Here is a 21756-nt window from a genome sequence, read left to right on the forward strand (position 1 = left end):
CATTGCAATTCATGAATCAAAATGGATTACTGCAAGAATAAAATGATATTCAATAGCAGTTATGGGTGGCTTTTACATGTTACCTACAAGATAACAGTCTAGTTAGATCCAACACACCTTAATGAGGCAGTTTATTCTGTATGTATGCAAGGGAACCAATATATATTTCTATATGAGAGTGATATTGCTGTTGATACACAATGAAAAGGACTCATTACAGCCTATTTTCATTTTATCAGTATGATTTGTTTTTAACCCCACTGTGAGATATGAGTCATTTCGTGCTGCCAAATGATGTGGGCTCGCAGTTTGAAGGATGGAGAGAAAAAGTTCACATCCAGCAGATGGAAATATGACCTTTACTGTTTACACTTTCAAAGATGCTCTTGTTTTTTTTATTTTTTGATTCCCCCGCTCTCCATTACAAATGCTCTGTGCCAGTTGTGATTTTCTGTTTTTAAGCCTTGAGATAACGTCACTCACAAAGAAATGGTGGAATATTCATTCATTCATTCATTTTCCATACCCTCAGGGTCAGGGGGTTCTGCTGGAGCCTATCCCAGCTGTCTTAGGGCGAAGGCAGGGGACACCCTGGACAAGTCGCCAGTTCATCGCAGGGCCGCATCGAGACAAACAACCATTCACACTCACATGCACACCTACGGACAATTTAGAGTGTTCAATTGACCTCACATGTTTTTTTTTGGATCGTGGGAGGAAGCCGGAGAACCCGGAGAGAACCCACGCAGACACAGGGAGAACATGAAAAACTCCACACAGAAAGGTCCCAGGCCCCGAATCGAACCCACAACCTTCTTGCTGTGAGGCGGCAGCGCTAACCACTGCGCCACTGTGTCGCCCCATGGTGGAATATATCATTCCATTATAATACACATTAGTATTCTAAAGAACAAATCCCATGCATGGTGGTTTTGCACATCCCAATCGTAATTATCACAAATAAGTTAAATTTCATTGGTTACACTAACCCCATCCACATAAGGTTTTCACTGCATGTACACAGGCCCGCCTCTGACTTACTGACTTACATAATATATTGAATAGTAATAAAAACTGTGCTGAGGTGAACTAAAGCAATGCTTCAATAAGTAATACATTGGATCACTTAATTTTTCCAGATACACCTCAAAACATACCAAAAGGCCACTGAAAGATTTGAAAAGGCAAAGAGAACAGACAGATTTGTCCCAATACGTCAGCTCACTTTGTGCAGTGCAGTGTCAGAAAAGCAGAGGTGAGGGTTGCACATTCAGTTCAGGGATGCAGGCAGTCAGGGTCACAACACGGATGTGAGCTCAAACATGAGAGTGGACAGAAAACAGACGTGCATTTTACAAGCTGCTCAGCTCAAGGCTCCTGGAAGAACTGAAGCAAATAAGAAACTGGAGTATTCTCCCTGTCGAGGTGATGAGAGTGTTTTGGTAGAAATGTGAATTTACTTTGATAGGAATTAGGAGGAGCAAACTCTTAGACCTTCATGCAAAAGACAGCATCTGACAGTAAGGTCAGAAAATGGGATGGATTCAAAGCAGAGAAATGTTGATCGCAAAATAAGAGAAGAGAAGAGCAGGAGAAGGATTCAGCAACAAAGTTGTCAAGTCAGGCACCCAAAGGTCAATTTCTCCACATGGTCTTTATGTTCGAGTATGTATATTATGGTAAACAGAAAGCAATATTTTTAATAAAGGTGCAAGAGTCATGAGAAAACCTGCTCAGATGCAATAGCAGCTCACACCCTCAGACTGATCTCACAGTAACTGATTCTCTTGAAACTTTGAAGAGAAATAATATCAATATTTTCTAACTTTAATACACTTCCTAAAAACATATTGATGACCTAAAGGTATTTAAAGGTTCTCTCAACTACGATACACATTGATTTTGCATGTTTCTGTTGTCCTTGAGGAAAATCTTTTCCACCAGGTTATACAACGCAGAACTCTGTATTACATACCTGCCAGGTTTGTTGGTGTACTTGTGCAGTCGGGCCTTGACTTCATCATAGGTGAGGAAGGCCATGTAGCCCGGGTGTGTTACTGCCAAGAAATTCCAATTCCTCAGAATTGATCCCCATGGCTTAAAAGGGAAAAAGAAGAAATATCACACAATTTTATTTTAACCAATAAGATTATCATGAAGCAGAAGTTCATCTTTTCCACAAAGTCGTGCTGTGTCAGTGTCTCTGCCAAACCTGAAAAAAATAGTCAAGACTAAATAATATGCTGAATCCAAAAATATTTGGCTGTGCTCAATTAATGACATTAAAAGTATATGTGAGGAAAGGCAGACAGGGCAACTGTCTGATTTCAGGCCAGCAGCTTTGGGTTTGGAAGGTATTTTGCACACAGAAGCTAGTTGAAGTTGGCTTTGCACGCAACTTGATGGATGTCTCACAGATGCCAAAGCACTCAGTTTGAAAGAGCTGACATTACGACAAAGGAGTGAAATCCATTCACATGCACAGAACTGTGTGCGTTTTATGAGAGTGGAGACAAATACAAAACACAGGGCTAAATAAATGGCATGGCTAGATAGCCTTGTTTTTCGAGTACTCTGGCCACACTAGAGTTCGATTCTAAATCCAGTCATGATCGTGGGCACTCGTATTAAATAACATCAACAAGGAAGACAAACCAAGCTTGTTTATATGAGAAGCAAAAGTAGAAACCAGTGGGCCCACGTGTTTGAATGGCTTCAGCGGGTCTGCCAAGTGAGCTGGACATGGTGCCAAAGCCACAACGCTCTCTTCCAAACCTGCCTGGTAGATTGAGCTCAATAATCCGCTGCCCTCACTGTGTAGCTGATTCATAGCAGGGACATTCGAAGCACACTGGGCTGACAGGACTTTGGCCTGAAATGGCAGAGGAGCGAGTTCTGACCACATTTTCAGTTTGTTGACTCCAACAACCAGTTGGACGCCAGTTGGGAACAAACAGGCGAGACACAACCAAAAGACTCACAGTTGGGGTAGTAATGATTTAATCATTTTCAAGGCTGGTCAAAAAGTGGCCTGAACTAAACTTGCCAAAATGTGACATTTCCTAAATGTTTCTCAAATTACCATCCAGTACAAAGATCATTTAAAGATGAAGGGGCAAAACCTGGAAGGTGTTGGGGAGAATCTTCCATCACGTTTCAAGAGTTTCAGTTAGCTCAAGGCCTCCTATTGGTGCAAGGGGTGACCTGAGCCAAACACACCACAGCCTTGTGGTAAACCACTGTGCGTGCCGGGCGGCATTTAACGCAACTCCTCCCACAGCCAGTTGGGTTCAAAGCGCAAATGTGATGAATCTGTCCCAGCGAACGTCGCCCAGTGCAAAGCAGCACGCGTGCAGTGTCGTCTTTGTATAAGGAGCCACTGCTGCCAACCCATAGCAGCTTCTTCTTCCGAGTCCTAATCTACTTCGGGGTTTTCCAAAGCACTGTGGAGCAGCTGACTTTCATGCCTCTATATTCCTCTAAGAAATAAAGCAAGCTGGCTGGTCGTAGAGGACCAAGAAATTATAGGTTCTCTGTAACTGTTTGACTGGTGCAATATTTCAGTCGAAACTGAGCAAACCAGCTGCTGTGCAAAGCTAAAAGTGGCCTTGGTGCATCATACAGTTAGTGCACAGAGGAGCTGTGGCAAAGGGGTTGTTGCATGAGGGTATGAGGGTCATGCTGCAAATTGACACATGCCTAAGTTTGACCTATTTCCCAGCCATGTTCATCAGCTCAACTCACTGGTGCGTGGACCCTCTGATGTCAACCCCAGCCCTCCACTACCATTCCCAACCAGTGAATCAGCAAAGACTGACCGAAAGGAACTCTTTGCTCTGACACGCTCTACACTCACCTAGTAATGGCTTTCCAGGAAGCACTCAGTCAGCAGTGCCTCCCACACGCCAAACTGCCTCTCTAAAGTCATGTTTTGAATTAGACTGACGCAAAAATAGTTAAAAATGTCAGCGTTAAATCCAAATTTCATCCCTCCTGGCGGGTTGGTTTGATAAGAAAAATAATGGCTTGGACACTGATCCTAAAAATGTGTCCCTGATTAATCCACTGTTAGCTTGTTCTGAGTTAACATTCAAAAGAAAACCATTGCGCTAAGAGGAACATGGCCTTTGAGGCCCCGACACCCACACACCATCTTGAGGCCACATGGCCAGTCAACGGAAGGGATCAGTCACACACATCTGAAATCCACAAACAGGCACAAAGAGAACCAGAGATATCAAAGAGTTCCTAAATTATTCTGTCACATCCTACAGTAAATTTACAGTGTGTTCACAGAGGGTTTACAATTTGTGTGTAGGGTTTACAATTTCATTTGGACTCAACGCAATATTGTTTAAAGTACGGCCTACTTTACCCTGGCATATGGTGTAATCTGTGGTTTCAAGAATTCGTCCTAGTATAAATCCAGTTTAAGAATTGGTCGTTTCCAACTATATTCTTGTTATTTTATTACAGAAGCTCAGGGATAAACCCCACACACAAAGAAACCATATCCACAGTCCAGGGGTTTCTGCTGTGTTCAACACACACTTGGATTGCACAAATCCTTTATCTGGATGCAAAATAATAGCATCTAACAATCAGAAAAAAAAGTACTCAAAAAAAAAACAACTTGATTTAGGACTTATTGTTTTGGTGGAGCTCCTTTAACGTTTGAACATTCCAACATCGTCATAAAGATCAGTAAAGTTTCAGAGAAAATCTGCCAAAACATCAACTCTCTATAATTGGTTAGGAAGCATGATGGTACATCACAAACGGTGTTTAGTGAGTACGAGAGTGAGGCCTTATGAAGGCTGCTGACCTTTCCCTCAGAGCCAATTAGCTGTATCAAAATATGAACTTTCATTGCTGTAATATAGCCTCCTACTGTAAATTTGAGGATTTGGTTTATTATCTTTGCCAAAGTGGCCTGTTTTTTTTTTTTTTTTATGAATTCGCCTTATATTATTTTTGGCACTCCTTTGAAATTCATAATTGTACTGCTGATTTTATGTTCTGTTTTTTTTCTCTCTATTAGAAGATTCAGCGAGCTAGAGAAAATCGAAATGCAATCCAAGTCTGTTGTCTCCTCCTGTACTCATGAAATACCTTTCTTAACCTCTCTTGACCTTTCTTAATAATTCACGGTGATAGTGATAATTGCTTGACGCTGCTTACATTAGTCACATTTATAAGGTCTAACACATAAACTGCTATTACAGTCTGAGTCTTTCTGTTTTGGTTTGTGCACAAAGGTGAAACTGCAACTAAAATAAATTAAAAAAAAAACAACAACAACAAAAAAGCAGCAGAAAATAATCGGAAGCTTGAACCTGGAACCAACCTGGAAGAGGCGTGTGAAGATGTCAAACTCAAACACGGAAATGTAGTCATTGCAGGTGAGGTCAATCGTAGATTTAAGGGCCATAGCTTCCAGGCCAGAGCTGATGTGATGCACTTCATGTAGGCACTGTCTGAAGACTTTCCATGGCACTATTGTCCTGTAAGAGAGCAAAGCCACATCAGAGAGAAACAAAGACACCAACTCAAAGAGGCCACTGAAAGGCGACAGTTTGTGGAAAAGCTTACGAGGTTCTCTGCTTTCAACAGGCAACGAGACACTGAATAACGGGTTGTTAATATGATGCTATTCCTGTCGAATGTCAGTCACAGTTTTACTTGGCCACCTTTGATCAGCTTCTGAGTTGGCCTTCACACAGTGCAGGTGCCGTGAAATACATGCTAAGCTAACGACGTCTGTAACAACACAAGGAAAAGCCTAAAAGCGCTGCTACTTGGCTGCAGCGACGGTGCTATTAAATCAGGGAAAGGCACGTGCAGCCAGATTAGTTTATGCTGCAGCAGTAAACGTAGAGTCCTCCTGGAAGAAGCGGCGACTTTTCAACATGAGCAGACTCACGGGGGGCAAAGGTTTGCAATAACACACCAAGCCTCACATGCTGAAAACAGCGCAGCTCTGCTAACGTCCAGAGAGAAAGAAGGAAAAGATGTAGAAAATTGATGTAAAAAAATATAATAGGCAAGAGTTTCAAATGGACAAAGAGAATAAACAGTCGAATCATTGAAATAAGATTGTGATCAGACAACATTTGCTGTAAAACCAAACCTACAATGCTCTCCAAGCCAATATTGTTGTATGATGGCCTGCGGAGCATCAACATGTTTGAGTGTGGACAGATGTTGCAAATTGTCACGACACAAACTACAAGAAAAAGAGCCACGGTGACAAGCAGCTCATGGCTGAGTGAGATCACAACCTGCTCTCAGTGTCTCAGGATTTCAGATCCCCAAACCACATTTTCGACTTGATGACGTCAAACCCAGTAATGAACCATTTACTTGAGTCATGTGAAACTGACCTTTAAGCAGTTATTTTCTAACAACTTTTTTTTTTTTATCTGACCTGAACATAAAGTTTTTCATGTAAGAACTAACTTCACATTTCTTTGTGTTTTTGAGATGTATGCCTGAACTGTTTCTTAGGCCACTCCGCTGTCCTCTTGGAATTACCAAAGTTACTTTTAGTGCCTAAAATACGGAAGTGACCAAGAAGAACGTGACTTAATAAATGTCATCAAAATCATTTGTGTTTTTTTTCCTTCCTTTACCATGAGCTTTCCATAAAAAAAATAACACAACTGCAGGAACTGATATTCTTTTTAAAATGTTTCAAACATAATATACTAACAAGTCATAACCCTGGAGCTAATGCCTCATGGTGTCCTTCTTAAAATCAATAAAGAGGCATTTCATTATTTTAGATTTCTAGCTTAACCACACTGTACGAATGCTGGTGTTGTTCATGAAGTTGTGCAGGACTCTGGTAAAGGTCTCGCCTGAACTGATCCAAGCAGAAGATATGATTATATGTGAACTTCCACATTTCAACTGGTGAGAGATATTATGTCTCCTTTCTGATTTCATCCATTTACGTAATTTAGTCACACTGGTGCGCTTCAGGTCACCAGACTGAGTCGCACGTCGGCTTCTCTCCTTTCATGCGCTCAGAATGATAAAAAAAAAAAAAAAAAAAACCTGTGCATGTTCAAACCACTACAAAAGTAAGAGTTCCTGAGAGGATAAAAAACAGGAAACATCTGCAACGAGTGACATCACAGATTGTGATTGCAAACCTCCCCCTCGCGGGCGTACACTCTGGTGTCGCAGAGAGGTGACGATCACCTCGAGACGGCGGAAGCAGTTCATACGAGCTGAACCTTACTTTTCTCCAAAAAATTTCCTCCAGAAGTCAGCAGCATCAGCTTTGGTGATCCTGAAGTTGTCCCCTTGGAAGTGTCCCCCAGGGAAGATGGCTTTGATTTCAGCCAGCATGTGGCTGAAGATCAGTGAGAGCTTGGTCAGGTTCCGTCTGCAGAGAGAAGAAAAGAAAGAGCGCATTAGCGTATTTTTGCCCGGATTGTAAGCAAATCCTCGTATCTAACCAATAATTATCTAATCATTTTTCAATTGAAAATATTTGAGGTTGCAGCAGAAGATAGAACATTCAAAAATTGTGGTCATGCCTGCTACTGGAACATAAAAAGAAGGAGTGCAGGAAACCCTACATGACTGGTATATTTCAAAATACTGACAATTGCAGCTTAAAAACTTGTGAAACAGCTTTCAAGGGATAGTTTGCACAAAATGGATATTTCAACTTTTCATAATTCGTAACCTCAAAATAAACGCCATTAACAAATCCACGTAGTCATTCTGGGATTTCATGGATGGAAAAAAACCTCACCCAATGGGTGAATAGGTAGCCACTGCACCTCAGGACAGACTCCAGCAACAGTGACTCAGCTTTCCAGATGGCATTTTTCTGGTTTCAGAGTCATTATAATGTGTGCACCATTGGTAAACATTTCACTGGAAACCTGAAAGCCAGCTAAAACGTCTTGTAAATTGTTAACCACAATGGGATTAAAGGGTAAAATCCAGCTTTCCAGAGAGCTGAAAAAAGAAACTTGGGCAGCGCCATGCTGGTAAAATACCATTAGCGATTCCCTGGGGATTGTTCCTTGATGGTGTAAAAGACCCGCACTAACGCTGGCCATTCTATTACATACATACATACATACATACATACATACATACAGATACATATATATGCAATATATAAATAAATATATATTTAAATAACTTGATTTATATATACATAAATATATATATATATATATATATATATATATATATATATATATATATATATATATATATATATATACATATATATATATATGTATATATATATATATATACATATATATACATATATATATATATATGTATATATATATATATATATATATATATATATATATATATACATATATATATATATATATATACATATTTAAAGAAAACTTGATTCTGATTAAGTTCAACATTGTCTCCTTGAGTCTCATTGGTGTGAACTGGCAAGTTTTAGCTTGTGACAGGCCACATTCTTTTGCGAGTGGTTGCAAGTTTGGTTTTGTCTCATTTGGTATACACTCTTCATCACACGCCCCCGAATTAAACTTTAAGTCTCCTGTTCATAACCATCACTAACATAACTAAGTCCCCCGGAAGTATTGACAAAGAGGGTTGCAGGGCTCTCTGCCAATACTTCACGGCTAAATAATGACACCATGACTGGGTTCAACGTGAAAGTTTTTAGTGCTTGTCTGTATTCCCTGATTTCTGAAACTGAACCATAATTACCTTTCACAAAGCCCACTGTCCACACTCATTTCATGCAACCCAAAGGACAGTCCTGAAAAGGCTTTGTGAACCACAGAGGAAAGCGCAGGGCACTTTGGTATAGACCGGACTGCTGACTCATCCATCATTATTGCAGTCCGGGGTCGTGCCTACTTCTGCGCATCTCTTTGTTTCACATTAGAGGATAGACATTATTTATTTATGATTTCATCCGTTATTGTGGCACTGAAAGCAAAGGATCAATCTCAATGCTTGTCTGTTTCAAAACCTTAAGGACACTGAAAACATTGTGTGCTTGGGGTCCCCCTTGACCACAAGTGAACTCTTTTGCATGAGACAACCTCATGACACAGCTGACGGAGACATGAGTCAACCGAGGTCTATGTGAGGCACAAGGCATTGATGAGTATACAACATTTGCACAGCCTTCTGTCCATATGAAATTGAACCGGGTGTCAAATAAGATTTCCGTCTTTCACTTTGACACAAGCGCAGTGACTGGAACAGAGACGAGAATAAGTGAGAACCACTGTTCTCCCTGGTGCTAGCCTACACTCAAGCTTCTGGGTTTATGAGTGTGTGTGTGTGTGTGTGGGTGTGTGTGTGTGCGTGCACGCGCGCGCGTCCACAACTGACAAAGCCGGGCCCGTCTCAGTAATTTCATGCTCATGCTTCCGTGCCTTCCAGTCACCATTAGGCCTTTAATCAACCGAGGACCAGCCAAAAAAGCTCTCCATTGGGATGCAGAGGGAGAGGCTGCAGATGCTTACATAATGCTTTGTGATTCAAACTCAATTTACAGCCTTTTTCTCAAAGAACAGCTCAGTTCCAAAACACCCATGCAGAAGCCGGAAGAAATAAAAATGCTTTGTGCGTTGGATGCCATGTTTTGGTTCAACTCTGTGCACTTCTTCCTTGTTTATTGTTCAATGAAACACTGCTGCGTGGTGGCAGCGTGGTAGATACATTTTGAGCACGTCCTCAAAAACAATCTAGGACACACCGTTTGCTAGTTCTCAGCTGTGACTTCCTATTTGGTGCAAGTTGTTGGTTCTTCTGCACATGGCCTTGCCATCCCTCCAGGCCATTACACTGGTTGTGTAATCTGTCTCATTTGAAAAGTGCCCCAAGAAAGCCGGCCTGATCATTAGGGTGACTCTACTCAGAATGTGTGGTGAGAGAGTGTCTTGGCTCACCGGTGCATGCAGCGGCTGTAACGGGCCCCCTTGGATGACTTGCAGAGTGGAAAAAAAACAAAACAAAAAGAAAGGTCTTTTTCAACCCGAATTCTGGGGGCTCAAACGAGAACCATGACGGAAAAGAACCTTTACCGTGTTGTTGTAAAATAACATTGCCTGTCCACACTTAATTTAGCACGCGGGTGAACCTTAACAGGTTGTCAAATCCTGTCAAAAACAAAGTGGCTGATATTGGTCTACATGTTGACAAGTCGTTGTTGTGGTGACACCTGCACTAGTGCAGCGCTGCCTCTGCCAATCGCTGTTCCTGCCAGTTTCCTGTCACCTGGACCACACCAGAAAATTATGTAGCAAAAAAGCTCAACAACACAAATAGCAACTCAAATAGCAAATGCTGTCAGATTTTCCAAACCTATTCAGGTTTCACTTTGGAGCCTTAAAAGTTATAATCCTGTTCATAAATGAATCACGGGTTTTCTCCTAAATGCCGATCAAAATGTCATTAAAAAGGGACCAAAAAACATCTGCCAAAAGAGAATTGGAGAAGGAAAATGGGTAGATACAAAACCACACACCAGCTTGTAATTTGGGGTTGTCTGGGACTGGGGATTGCTGAAGTTATTAGTCCAGCAGGCCCGAGGTCACAGCTGGGGCAAGAGGGTGGCAGGGTAAGGGGACCCAAAGCACAACGCTTAAAACGGAATAAAAGCTTGATGCTTTGGAGACGCCAGTCCAGCTCTGCTGTGTTTGTATTTGTAGATTAGTGTATTTGTGCAGCTGACAGCAGAGACGCGGTGGGAGCAGAGCACAGCAGCCACGAGGGACTGTAATGGCTCAACAAATAGGCTACCAGACAGATGCGATGCCTATCCGTTCCACTACATGCGGCCGCTGCCACACACAGAACGAGCAAAAAGGCTGGGGAGGGTGTGGTGAGGAACAAACAGATGTGATGACGGTGTTGATAAGACCACAGAGTGAGGAGCTGCTCTGGAAGGTTGGGCAAAAGCCCACAAGCTGAAAGCAGGGCGGCTTCTAAGGGAAAATAAAAAGACGGGAGGGCACTGGAGCTGATTTTGTGTTTGTTATCATCATACATTATTCAGGCTAATTATTTGCTTGAGGGCAACAGGACACATCTATCTAGACAGAGAGACAAAGGAAGGAGAGGCCTAAATGAGTTCCTGGAAGCCATTATTGACACAAGTAGACAAAAAAAACTCTGGATGCCAATGTGAAGAATCAAAAAAATGAAGAGTAGATTTATGTTCATGACAACTATTTGTCTATCTCACCCATCCTGGCTCAGAAGCTTTGATTGTATAATGAAAGAGTGAAGAGGAGGAAATAGCACATATCTGCTAGCCCTCTCCTGAAATAGAGACACACAGTGAGGAGCACACAGTGAAAGTCCAAATGATGTTTAGTGGTGGAGCGAGGGAAAAGATGATTGCCGTGCAGAAAATGCCAAACTGGGATTGAGGTTGTTTGAAAAACTACGCCACCACAACACATCCATGGACAAATTTCAGGAGAAAACACTGAAATCTTCGACAAGTTTGGTCACAGCAATGCCAGTGGAAATAAGTTGAAAGACAAAACTGCAGTGTAAGCAAATACATGTGTTTTTATTGTTTCAATTGAAAAGAGCACAACAAAAGCAGCTGGTCGTATCAAACCACTGGCTTGATACCACTGCCTGCTGGTTTCTCCATTAATACTAGAGTGGCCAGACAGAGAGGAAGAGAAAAGTTCATTGTTGTCACTTGCATTTGTAGTTTCAAAATCATCTCCAGTTCCTGGAGCTGCGTGAGCAACAATTAAGGTAAAGCTACTAATTCATAGACAGAAACCCGTGTATTTCCGTGACGCATGATACAGCATGAGGCAAAACTTCCACAGGGACTCATGGTAAACTTCTACCACGCCGTAGTAGAGAGCGTGCTCACCTACGGGCTACTGGTGTGGTTCTCCAGCTGCACCAAGGCAGACAAGAAGGCACTCCACAGAGTGGTCAAGGCTGCGGAGAGGATCATTGTGAATTTGCTTTTTGCACGCAACTGGACTGTCAATATTTCATATGCACTAGCACTATTGCACTTTGGTGATTTTTTTTTCATTTATTTATGATTATTGTTTTCGAGTACTGATGCCAGCGGTGATGGGGATGCTCCAAACAAATTTTGTTCTTAACTTTGTTCAACAATGACAATAAATAACTTGAACTTGAACTTGAACAATGTTGTGCTGGCTAGCACCAAAGACAAAATAAAATAAAAACAAACATTTCTAAACATACATATATATGTATCTATACATACATATATACATGTATCTTTGTATATATGTATGTATATAATGTATATATGTGTATATATATATATATACATACATATATATATATATATATATATATATATATACATACATATACATACATATATATATATATATATATATATATATGTACATATTATTGTCAGTCATATCTATCAATCTTAAAGTATGACTAAAAAGCAGTTCACACCTATGAGCTATGATGTAATCTTCTTACAGAAATTTTACGAGTCAAAAATTGAATAGTTTCATTAATATCAATAATTAATGAAACTAATTAATTGCGGATAATGCAGCAGAAGAAGAATAATACTAATAATTAATAGAACATATGTGAATTAATCACAAAGATATTAAGCTAGTCTTTTCTTCACCAATACTAAGTAATATGGCTATAAATTGAAGAATGCATGACAGAAACTGACTGTTTCCAATCAATTTACAGGTCTCCCAAATACAGATGTTAATAGATCATAACCTCAAGAGGGCTGAACACTAAATACCAATAGGGTTTGTTTGTTGAGGGTAAATTATGAGGGCTTTCAGAAATGTAACAGTGGTGAATTCAAATTAGTCCTGCACTTAAGCTAGTTGCATCACGGGAAAAGTTTACGTTACAAACACTCGTTGTATTAGTAATAACTAGTACAAAAAAAGTGTCTTGCATATCTAAAATGTCTGCGTGTGGGTGTGAGTTGACGAAGAATGTAATTATTATTATTCATTTGCCCCATCGCAGCAGTTTCGGGAAACGTCATGCGGGCCATGGTGAAATGTTTGGCTTTGGGCTCATCAAATGTGAGAGGGAAAACTCCTCCAGATCCATTCCATGGAACGTGTGTCAGAGACGAACCTTAGTCAGAGCGCAGTGAGTAAGGCTCACAAAGACCCCTCATCACACTCTCTTACACACACACACACACACACACACACTTCCCCCATGCTCAGGTTGCAGACTGATGCGTTTTGAGGTCTTCCTCTTGTTCTCGACTTCCTCCCCAGATGGCCAGACGTTCGGCTTAGTCATTTCGGTACGCGGGCCTCTCAAGTTTTCCAGCGGGACCGTGTGACATCATCACTTCAAAGACTGTGACGTACTGACTTGTGAGAACAAGTATGCGACGTTCATTCAGCCGTAGCTGCCTACTGCCAGACGATAAAATATGAGAAGAATGTCTGATGATACATGGTATATGTGATGGCAGTCGAGGGGAGCTGGAAACAGAGCTTTTGTTGTTTACAAACTGGGCACTGAATTGGGGACAGAAAGGTCTTCTTTCGCATTTTGAGCGCTGCTGGGTTGACTGCGTCGAATTTTCAACAGGAAACTCTTCCTGCCGTTTCAGCTCAGTAATTCGACCACATCCCTTCCGTATCTATCTGTCAGTAGTCAATGCCAGTAAGCTGGTCTACTCGTAACTCGAAGAATGACAATCGTGTCTATTTGTGTCAAAGTCTCCATAAAATATGAAAATGTCTAAGCACCATTACAGTGTTATGGGGTCCAAAACCCTCGCAATGCTGTATGGAACTGAAGCTGTATGATCTGACAATTCAATGATCACAAAAGGCAATGACACCGCTCATTAGCTAGTGACAGCACCTCCTGCCAAGTGTTCGTTTGGAGCTCTGTTACACAGCCTCGGCTTCAGCGGGATGCTAGAGGCCTTTTTGTTGGAGGCTCTAAACAGAGGATTAAATATGCTATTTCCAGAGATCTATTGCATTATCATTGTTGAACAGATATTGCAGCTCTGATGATACACAGGAACCTTCAGATTTGTGTGTCTGCAGATAAATATAACTGGATCCTTTCAGTTCAACTCGTCAACTTGTGCCACTCTATCTAAAACACAATAGTAAATTACATACCACTACTGAGGTACTTTTATTGGTGTACTGAATTGAGAAAAAGAAACTACATTACAGTTACGCCTCATCTAAAAATACTTGGTTCCTGGGAATTGCGCCAAGAATTGTCAGAAATTGTCAGTTGATTGAATTTATAGGATTCCTTGATTGTTAACTGGAAACTCCTTCTTGATTGACTCTTGATGAAAACACTTGTACGAAGGACAAAATCGCCACACTGGGCCACGGTGGTATGGATACCAAAAATAACAAACACGTTCCTCCAACATGTCTCTGCCTCATGAGTCAGGGTTGCTCACAACCAGGAAGGAGCGAGCGAGCGAGCAGCCGGGCTGCAGGGGGGAAGGGAGCTCAGATTGTCTTATCTCAAACAGTCGCCTTCTTGGCAAAAGTGGGGCACTTTTAATCTTGCTGATTTAGAGACAATCACTTTAGGAAGCTGCTAAAGCCGGAGCTAGTCGAGACGGCTATAAAACACTCTGCTGCGCTAATCACTTCAGATGTGCTCCTGGCCCGTGTCATGAGAGAGTGCAGAACGGACACACACGGCCACAACGTGCAGAGTCACACTGCTCTTAACATCGTTGGTGGAAGAGTCCAGTCAGCGGCATATGCTATACACATATATCACATGGAATTCGACTCTCCCTCGGCTGCATTAAGCCTTAAATATAACAGAGCTGCTTTAAAGCCACTGCTGCCGTTTTGGCAGCAACACTCGACTTAGTCTGGAAAGAGCTCTCAGGCACACCACCAAATAAGCACTTCTGTAGTGGCGCTGTAATTATGTCATCACTTCACTGGAGGCTAAGTGATTGACTGGGAAACTCTGGAAAAAGACAATCTGACCTAACCTTCAGTTGTCAATTTAAGGGCAGCAGTGCGTTTTCGGGGTGGCCTCAGCGAACGCCACCTCATGCATCGAATTGATCTGCCGCAGCCATGAGTTATGGAAGTCACAGCGATCGGCTTTATCAATGTCATGTTTGTGCTGCGGCTGCAGGTTTTACCTTTGCTGAGGAGAATTTTCATCTTGGAAAAGATTTGTCTGACTGTGAGAGGTTCTGTCTGTACGTGGAAAGTTCCCCTTCAGCGTTCTTTGACTCACATTAACACAATCTCATGACAGTTCCTTGAATTGTCATGCAGAGGGCAGGACTTCAGTTTGTCCTTAAGTGCACCATAAACAATCATAATTCAAAATGAGAATTTCACCCCGACTAATTTTCAAAATCTGCTAAAATACCTGACACATGCGTGTTGGGCATTCCAATGCAAAAGAAGCAACAAAAGCAAAGAGCTGTCGCTCTTAAGTGGTAAACAAAAGCCCCAGGTTCAAACACAATTAAACTGCAGTGACATTTTGAAGTTGGAACAGAAAGTTCCTGGTTGTGTAAACAGCTGTCTGCAATTTTGCTTCGTCCTTCCAGTCCCTCATCAATATTCCTACCACATCCGTGTCCTGATCAGCATGTGAAAAGGCTCCAGGATGGGGGATCAGATGGTCAGATGTGAGGAGCGGGACAATGAAGACCCAAGGAGGGTGTGGCACATGGACATCAGATGGCTTAACACAGTGTGCAGCCTTGAGGAAAGGTTTGGTGGCGAACACAGCTGTTCATCAAGAGCGTGAAACAGACCTGCGCCAGACAGGCAGACACAAAGGAACAGCAGGCCACATATGGGTATCTCAGTCCCCGGGGACAGATATGATACCATGTGTGAGATCACAAAGAGAATTTGTCCCTTTGATGCATCTTTGTCACAGGATATTAAGTGTTAGTGGAAACAGCGCACGCAGAGAGCGGCTGATTGAAAGAAAGAAAGAAAATTAAAAAAAAAAGATGGATACAGCTTAGATTTTTGACATCCTCCCACTGGCGGTTACTAAAACCCAAACAAGCAGTTACAGCCCAGAACAAAAGGGTGAATTCATTCCTGTATATTATTCAAGGTTTTCCAGTGCTAGCTGACACATCTGCTTTTGAATCAAATGCATGAACCAAGTGATGGTGTCTGATGTTCATTATCCTGACTATAGTGGGGATAAGGGATATCAGAGCAAGTGTAAGTTCTCATGCTTCCATGTCGAGGCTTCTAGTTATGGAAGATTGGCAGGGGACTTGTGATGAAATGACAAACTTGCCTTTTAAATCAACTCCAAGAATAATGTCTCCTGACACTCCCTACCCCTGTTTATAGCAAAAGGACATTTAAAATCACGAGTACTTCAGTTTTGCACTAACAGTCAATTACTGTGGCAATTGAAGAGACAATGAAAACTTTATTTAGGTTCAACAGGCTTACCTTATACCTAACTGCTGCTATTCTAAGGATTCAAGGATTCTAGGAACTTTATTTGTCATACCATTTCTCAACAGTACGAAATGACTACTCAGGTCCCAGATTAACCTAGATAAATTAAAAGAGAATAGAAAAACTAAGTACAGAATGTTAAGAAGAAATATACAAATAAGAGATTTGCGCTCCAAGAATTACCAGCAAAAATTAAATAAAGCTGATGATAAATTATTTTGACGAAAAGTAGTTAAATAGAAACTTAAAAAAAGAAAGACAGAAAGAAAGGGAATCTGTGGCACTCACGTGCTGGGCCTATGAAGGAAGCTGGCTGACAAAGTGAGTTTGAAATCGAGATCACTGGCTCAAGGACACTTTTCCTGTTTATGAAAATGCCCCTCCACCCCTCCCTCCGCCTACAAACGTCACTAAACCACAAAACTGAGGAGTAGAATGACAACAACACACGGTCAAGTGAAGGTAGTGAGAGAAGCCGGTGAAACGATTCGAGGAGACAACGTGTGCGGAATACAGCGGAAGCGTGATAACCTGTATGGCTGTAGTCAAAGTAAATGCAATAAGGCCAACTGCAGTGGTCGATGCCTAAATCAAATCACTCTCAGAGAAAAACGTTTTGTAATGACATGTTCATGGAACACAAACTCGACAATATAATATTTCCACAAGGTTTCCGTATTTCGATCTTGTCATTCAGTGCATGAAACTGAATACAATTTGATGTTCAGGTGATAACAGATTTTTCGTAGCTGTCAGGTGACCGTATATATTTATCAGATGGAAACATTGTCATGTTGAAAATGCATGTTTTCTCATAGAGTGTCACTGAACAATAAGCTATGAGATTCTTGTCATGAGTTTTAACAGGACTTATATTACACTATGTTTATAGATGTTATGGTGTTTATGTTATTGTAACAAGGAGCCAAACTATGACTATGCAGTGTTTTCGTTTTACAGCATATATTTGTTTTTTAAAAAAGCACATTATGAAGCGTCCAGAAACTGAATCAACCTTAGTTGGTGTTAAACGTTTAAACAACTTCCTATTTTTTAACCTGTATGTGAGTATGCCTCATAAAGTTGATCATAACTCATAACAGAGTTGGTTTAATGTGCCTGAAGTATGAGACTGGGGGGAGCAGTGCATTCTACCCCCACAAAAACCCCAAGCAAGACAGTTTTATTTTTCTACTTTGACATATCACGCCCTAAAGAGTGTTCCTTAAAAACTGCCAGATCCTCAGATTTAATTTATTCTCTTACTGTTCCTGTTTCCTAATTTGCTGAAAGTGCAGCAGCAATGCGTGTTCTGAAGGAAGCGTTAAAGATGTTGGAGACCGAGCGCGGTCGGGAGCTTCGGGGCGGAAAGGCAATTAATAACAGCGAGTTCACACTGATAGATCAAAAACCTCTGCGATGTGACTCTTTGAGAGCTTAACCAGAGAGGAAATATATGAACAGGATGTAAAGAGCGAGGGGATTTCCCCCCCTGCTATGCACATGGCAATCAGAAAGTGCTCCTGAGAATCACTGGAGCCTTTCAGGCTGAGGCTCACGCTCTTCTCTACCACGTTTTAGCAACGCCACAAAAAAATAAGAACCTTTTTCTTTTTCCGTTCTACTTTACACACCCAACACAGAATTGGGGTGTTTCAAAATTGTAGTGTGGCAGCCAGGCACCCATACCACGGTAAGTGGGGCGGCCCATAATCTTTGCCATTTTGAATGCATTGTTTCAACACAGCACTTCTCTGTCACTCAGTTTTACTACTCACTTGTTCCCATTCATCCTGCCTCATTATTCCAACATCCCATGCTTCAGGCAATACTAAGTGATCGTAATGTGTTTAGGTCATTACTGAGGAGGAAATTGTGTAAGCGCAGTACTAATTTCATTGTGATGAAAAAAAAAAGTTGCAGATTTTGGTTGACTTAATAATGGAAAACTTCCTGTGAGTCGAATCAGCAAGTGGACGCCCCCGGCACACACAGCAGTCCACTGTTTGTGCATGACAGCGTTTGCTACTGTAAGACATTGTGTTGCAGAGCATATAGTGAAAGCAAAGGCAGCAGCGTAGGCTGCTACGGGCAGATAACCAGAAAATGACTGCCACGTTATTTTTGCTGCTGAACACGCACCCCTGCGTTCTTCTCCTTCTCTGAATCTTCCATCTTTCACTTTTGCGTCTTCACCATCCACTCCCCCTCTCCCTCTCTGTAATCTGAGTCAGTCAGGCTTACACCTCGCAATCTCGGCGGGCCGATTTAAGCAAAGCAGACGTGCCCAATGTTTACGGGACAAACGGCAATTCTGCATTTTACACAAGACAACTCGCACTCGAGACTGTTGGGATCGGCGAGTTAGCCATAGAGAAACTGTTCAAGCACTTTTTCTTTTCTTTTTTTTTTTTTGTTTATTTCTTTATTGCAGTGCCGTATCTGAAATAAGTCCATGTAATGTTGAATCACAGACACATTTATCAAAATCCATTATTGCATCGCACATACACTTTAGCTGGACATGTGAAAGAGATGAACTGTTTGACATGTCATTGGGATATAAATGATTTAAAATGGTAAAGAGTCACTAGACTGGATGTATAAACTCATTTAAAAAAAAACTTGGGGAGTGATTATTATTATTATTTATTTTTTTTACTGCCAGTAAACTCAGTGGTAGCAACTCAATGCCTCCTATTCACAACTTTTTGCTGTCATAGCGTCTAGTTTCATGAAAAATCATTAGGCCAATCGGCAGCTGTAAGCATTCTTTGTGAGCCAGTAATACATGTTTTGTAAGCCTTGTGTACAAGCTATGTTTCCGCAACGACTAAATGTGGCTTCAGCTGCAAGCACACGCACATGTCTATTCTTAAGTACAGAGTGAAATATCAAGACAAAGTAAAAGGTAGGCAGGTAAAAAAATCAATCTTTACGGCTCTGTCTCTTTTTTTGCATCTTTGTCTTTAAAAAACAAACACACAAACAAAAAAAACCCTCATTACTTAAGATCCAGGAATGTATCACAACAGAGCAGGATGATGCCGGGGCAGAGTTGTGAAAACCTTCGGAAAGCAGCTTTTGGTTTTACTGTTCCTGCAATAATGACGCTTATGCTCACTGTGTGGGGGCCTTTAAAAAATATGTGAGCAGCCAGTTCAATTAAAGCTGAGCCGGTCATCACAAAAAAGATCATTAGATGATTATTTCCCACCAGTTCAATCAGAAGAAGGGATAATAAGGTCAAGAGTAAGTAGGTAAATTAGGATTCAGATTAAAAGTCTTTATTAGTATTTGATAGGGCTCTGAAACAGTTCATGTCGTTTAGTATTTAAAAATGTAATTTTGTTTAAAGTTGTAGTGTGAGTGTGTGTGTGTGTGTAAGAGAGTGTAAACTAAGGTCAATAATGGTGAGATTAGAAAAAAATAAGACAAGCTGGATTAATATTTACGTTAAAACATAATGGCATGAAACACTACACAATTATTTTTGTACAGGTGGACAGTCAGAGAGAGATCAAAGAGAAATGTGACCAAACTAACTGCCACAGTAAGAGGCCAGTTAAAAATAGCTGGAGAACAGCTAAAGTTTTATTTGGGTTTCCTTTCATTTCTGAACAAGGCTGTTGTCTCCTTACTTGTTTTCAAGCCTTACTGCCCGATGGTTAGATGCACAGATGTGTTTATTGGATGGTGTCAGATATAGAGACATGCATACAGTACTAAAAAATATATTTAAACCCCAAATACCGATTTAGTCTTACATAGAAGCTGTAAACAGCTGTGCAAGAACCAGCCTCTGTAACTGCGGTTGTCAGTAAATGAGAAGTGAACACAGCCATATCAGAGACTTCCTGTCGAACACTATTTTAAAAGGGCAGCGGCAGCAGTAAAGCAGGCATCCTGCAGCATCGGCTGTATGCTTAACCTCCAGAAGGCCACCCGTACGGAAGCTTACATCATCAACATGACTACAATACATCAAACCTTTGTCAGATTGTGCGCTTCGTTACAAGATCGTTCCTGCGCTACTTAACGTGTGGACCGAAAGACAAAGGTCATTGTTGTTGTCCTTTTTAAAGCCACAAAAACATCAAATTGACACTGAATGTACCGCCTCCATTCCATGCAAATGTAGCAGGCATAAAGGCTAACACTTTGATCGTTTGGTGCAAAGACAGAGAGATGTGAACCTGAATATCAATAAAAAACAAAAAACACAGCTAGTGGTGGGTACAGAGTCTGCTGCAGCCGAAAGACACTGAGTTTATGATGACAAATTCTGTGAACCTGGGAATTAGACACACTATATAGAATATTTTATTACATCGACATGTTGGTAATTGTCAGGAAGTCACGATTTCTGTGAAGTTTCTGTGTGAGTTTCTGTGGGCTGTACTGATATAAAGCCATTTTGAAATAATTGTAGTGGACATTTTTACATTGCGCTTTTATTTCTTACATATTTTTGGGCAGCGTCGCCCAAAACAATTAGCATTTGCGTGCATGTGGATGCTGTTATTCCTACTCTGCAATATACGCAGCGCCTTCACACGTTTTACTACCTTACGGCACAAGCAACAAATTGCATCATGACTGGAAAAAAATATTTTGAATGCAATTTGCATAATTTTGAGTTAAACGACTTCAAAAGTTGAAACTGCAGTTATAGTTATAGTGCACCACTAATTCTTGGGATATAACTCAAAACATATGTAAGAAATGTAAAAAACATCAAAACCTCATTGTCAAATTTGAGTCAATGGGCGCAAACACACTAAATGAATTTCCATCACAGTCTCAATGTATTATGTTTTGATATACAAATTATATTTATGATATGCAGACAGATAAAGAAACAAATTGAAAGAGCAAGAAAGGCGAGGCCTTTGTCTCCTGCTTTTGTCAGCAGTAATCATCTCAACAACGTTCTCTGATTAAAAAAAAAAAAAGTGTTCTTACCTGTCCTGTGACTGCTCCTCATACATCCTCTCCTTTCCCTCTTTAAAAAGGCGGATGGCTCGCTTGGATTTCTTCATAAGGCTATCGATGTAGATTTTAAAGTACTCATTCTCACTAAGTTGTGTAAGTCTCTCATTCTCCTCATATTTGCCCAATATAAGGCGCAGATGTTGGTAGGCATCGGGTAAGATATCCAGAATGTAGGGTGGACTGTTTTTCAACTGCAGCCTGGGATTTTGGCAGAGGCGCACCTGTGGCAAAATACATCTATCAATGAAAGCAATCGAGATGCTTCTACATCAAGTTAAAATGAGAATTTACAACAAGAATTGTGAAT

At 41.0% G+C, this 21756-nt stretch overlaps 1 protein-coding gene across 3 annotated transcripts in view; it reads right to left on the bottom strand.

Annotated features, from left to right (window-relative positions):
- Positions 1-21756, bottom strand: part of cblb (Cbl proto-oncogene B, E3 ubiquitin protein ligase) — a 44167-nt gene that overhangs the window by 20521 nt on the left and 1890 nt on the right. For 2 of the 3 annotated variants that reach the window (XM_076020085.1, XM_076020084.1), the window contains exons 3-6: positions 21420-21670; positions 7247-7393; positions 5348-5504; positions 1976-2097 (exon numbers count right to left, since the gene is read on the bottom strand). In XM_076020085.1, the coding sequence (XP_075876200.1) occupies positions 1976-2097; positions 5348-5504; positions 7247-7393; positions 21420-21670 (677 nt within the window). Of the gene's footprint in view, positions 1-1975; positions 2098-5347; positions 5505-7246; positions 7394-16284; positions 16306-21419; positions 21671-21756 lie in introns of those variants that run through there. The other variant, XM_076020086.1, reaches the window with a different exon arrangement.

Source organism: Nelusetta ayraudi, unplaced genomic scaffold (genome assembly GCF_046127955.1).
Source record: "Nelusetta ayraudi isolate G7.1 ecotype Tasmania unplaced genomic scaffold, CSIRO-AGI_Nayr_v1 ptg000011l, whole genome shotgun sequence".
Classification (NCBI taxonomy): Eukaryota; Metazoa; Chordata; class Actinopteri; order Tetraodontiformes; family Monacanthidae; genus Nelusetta; species Nelusetta ayraudi.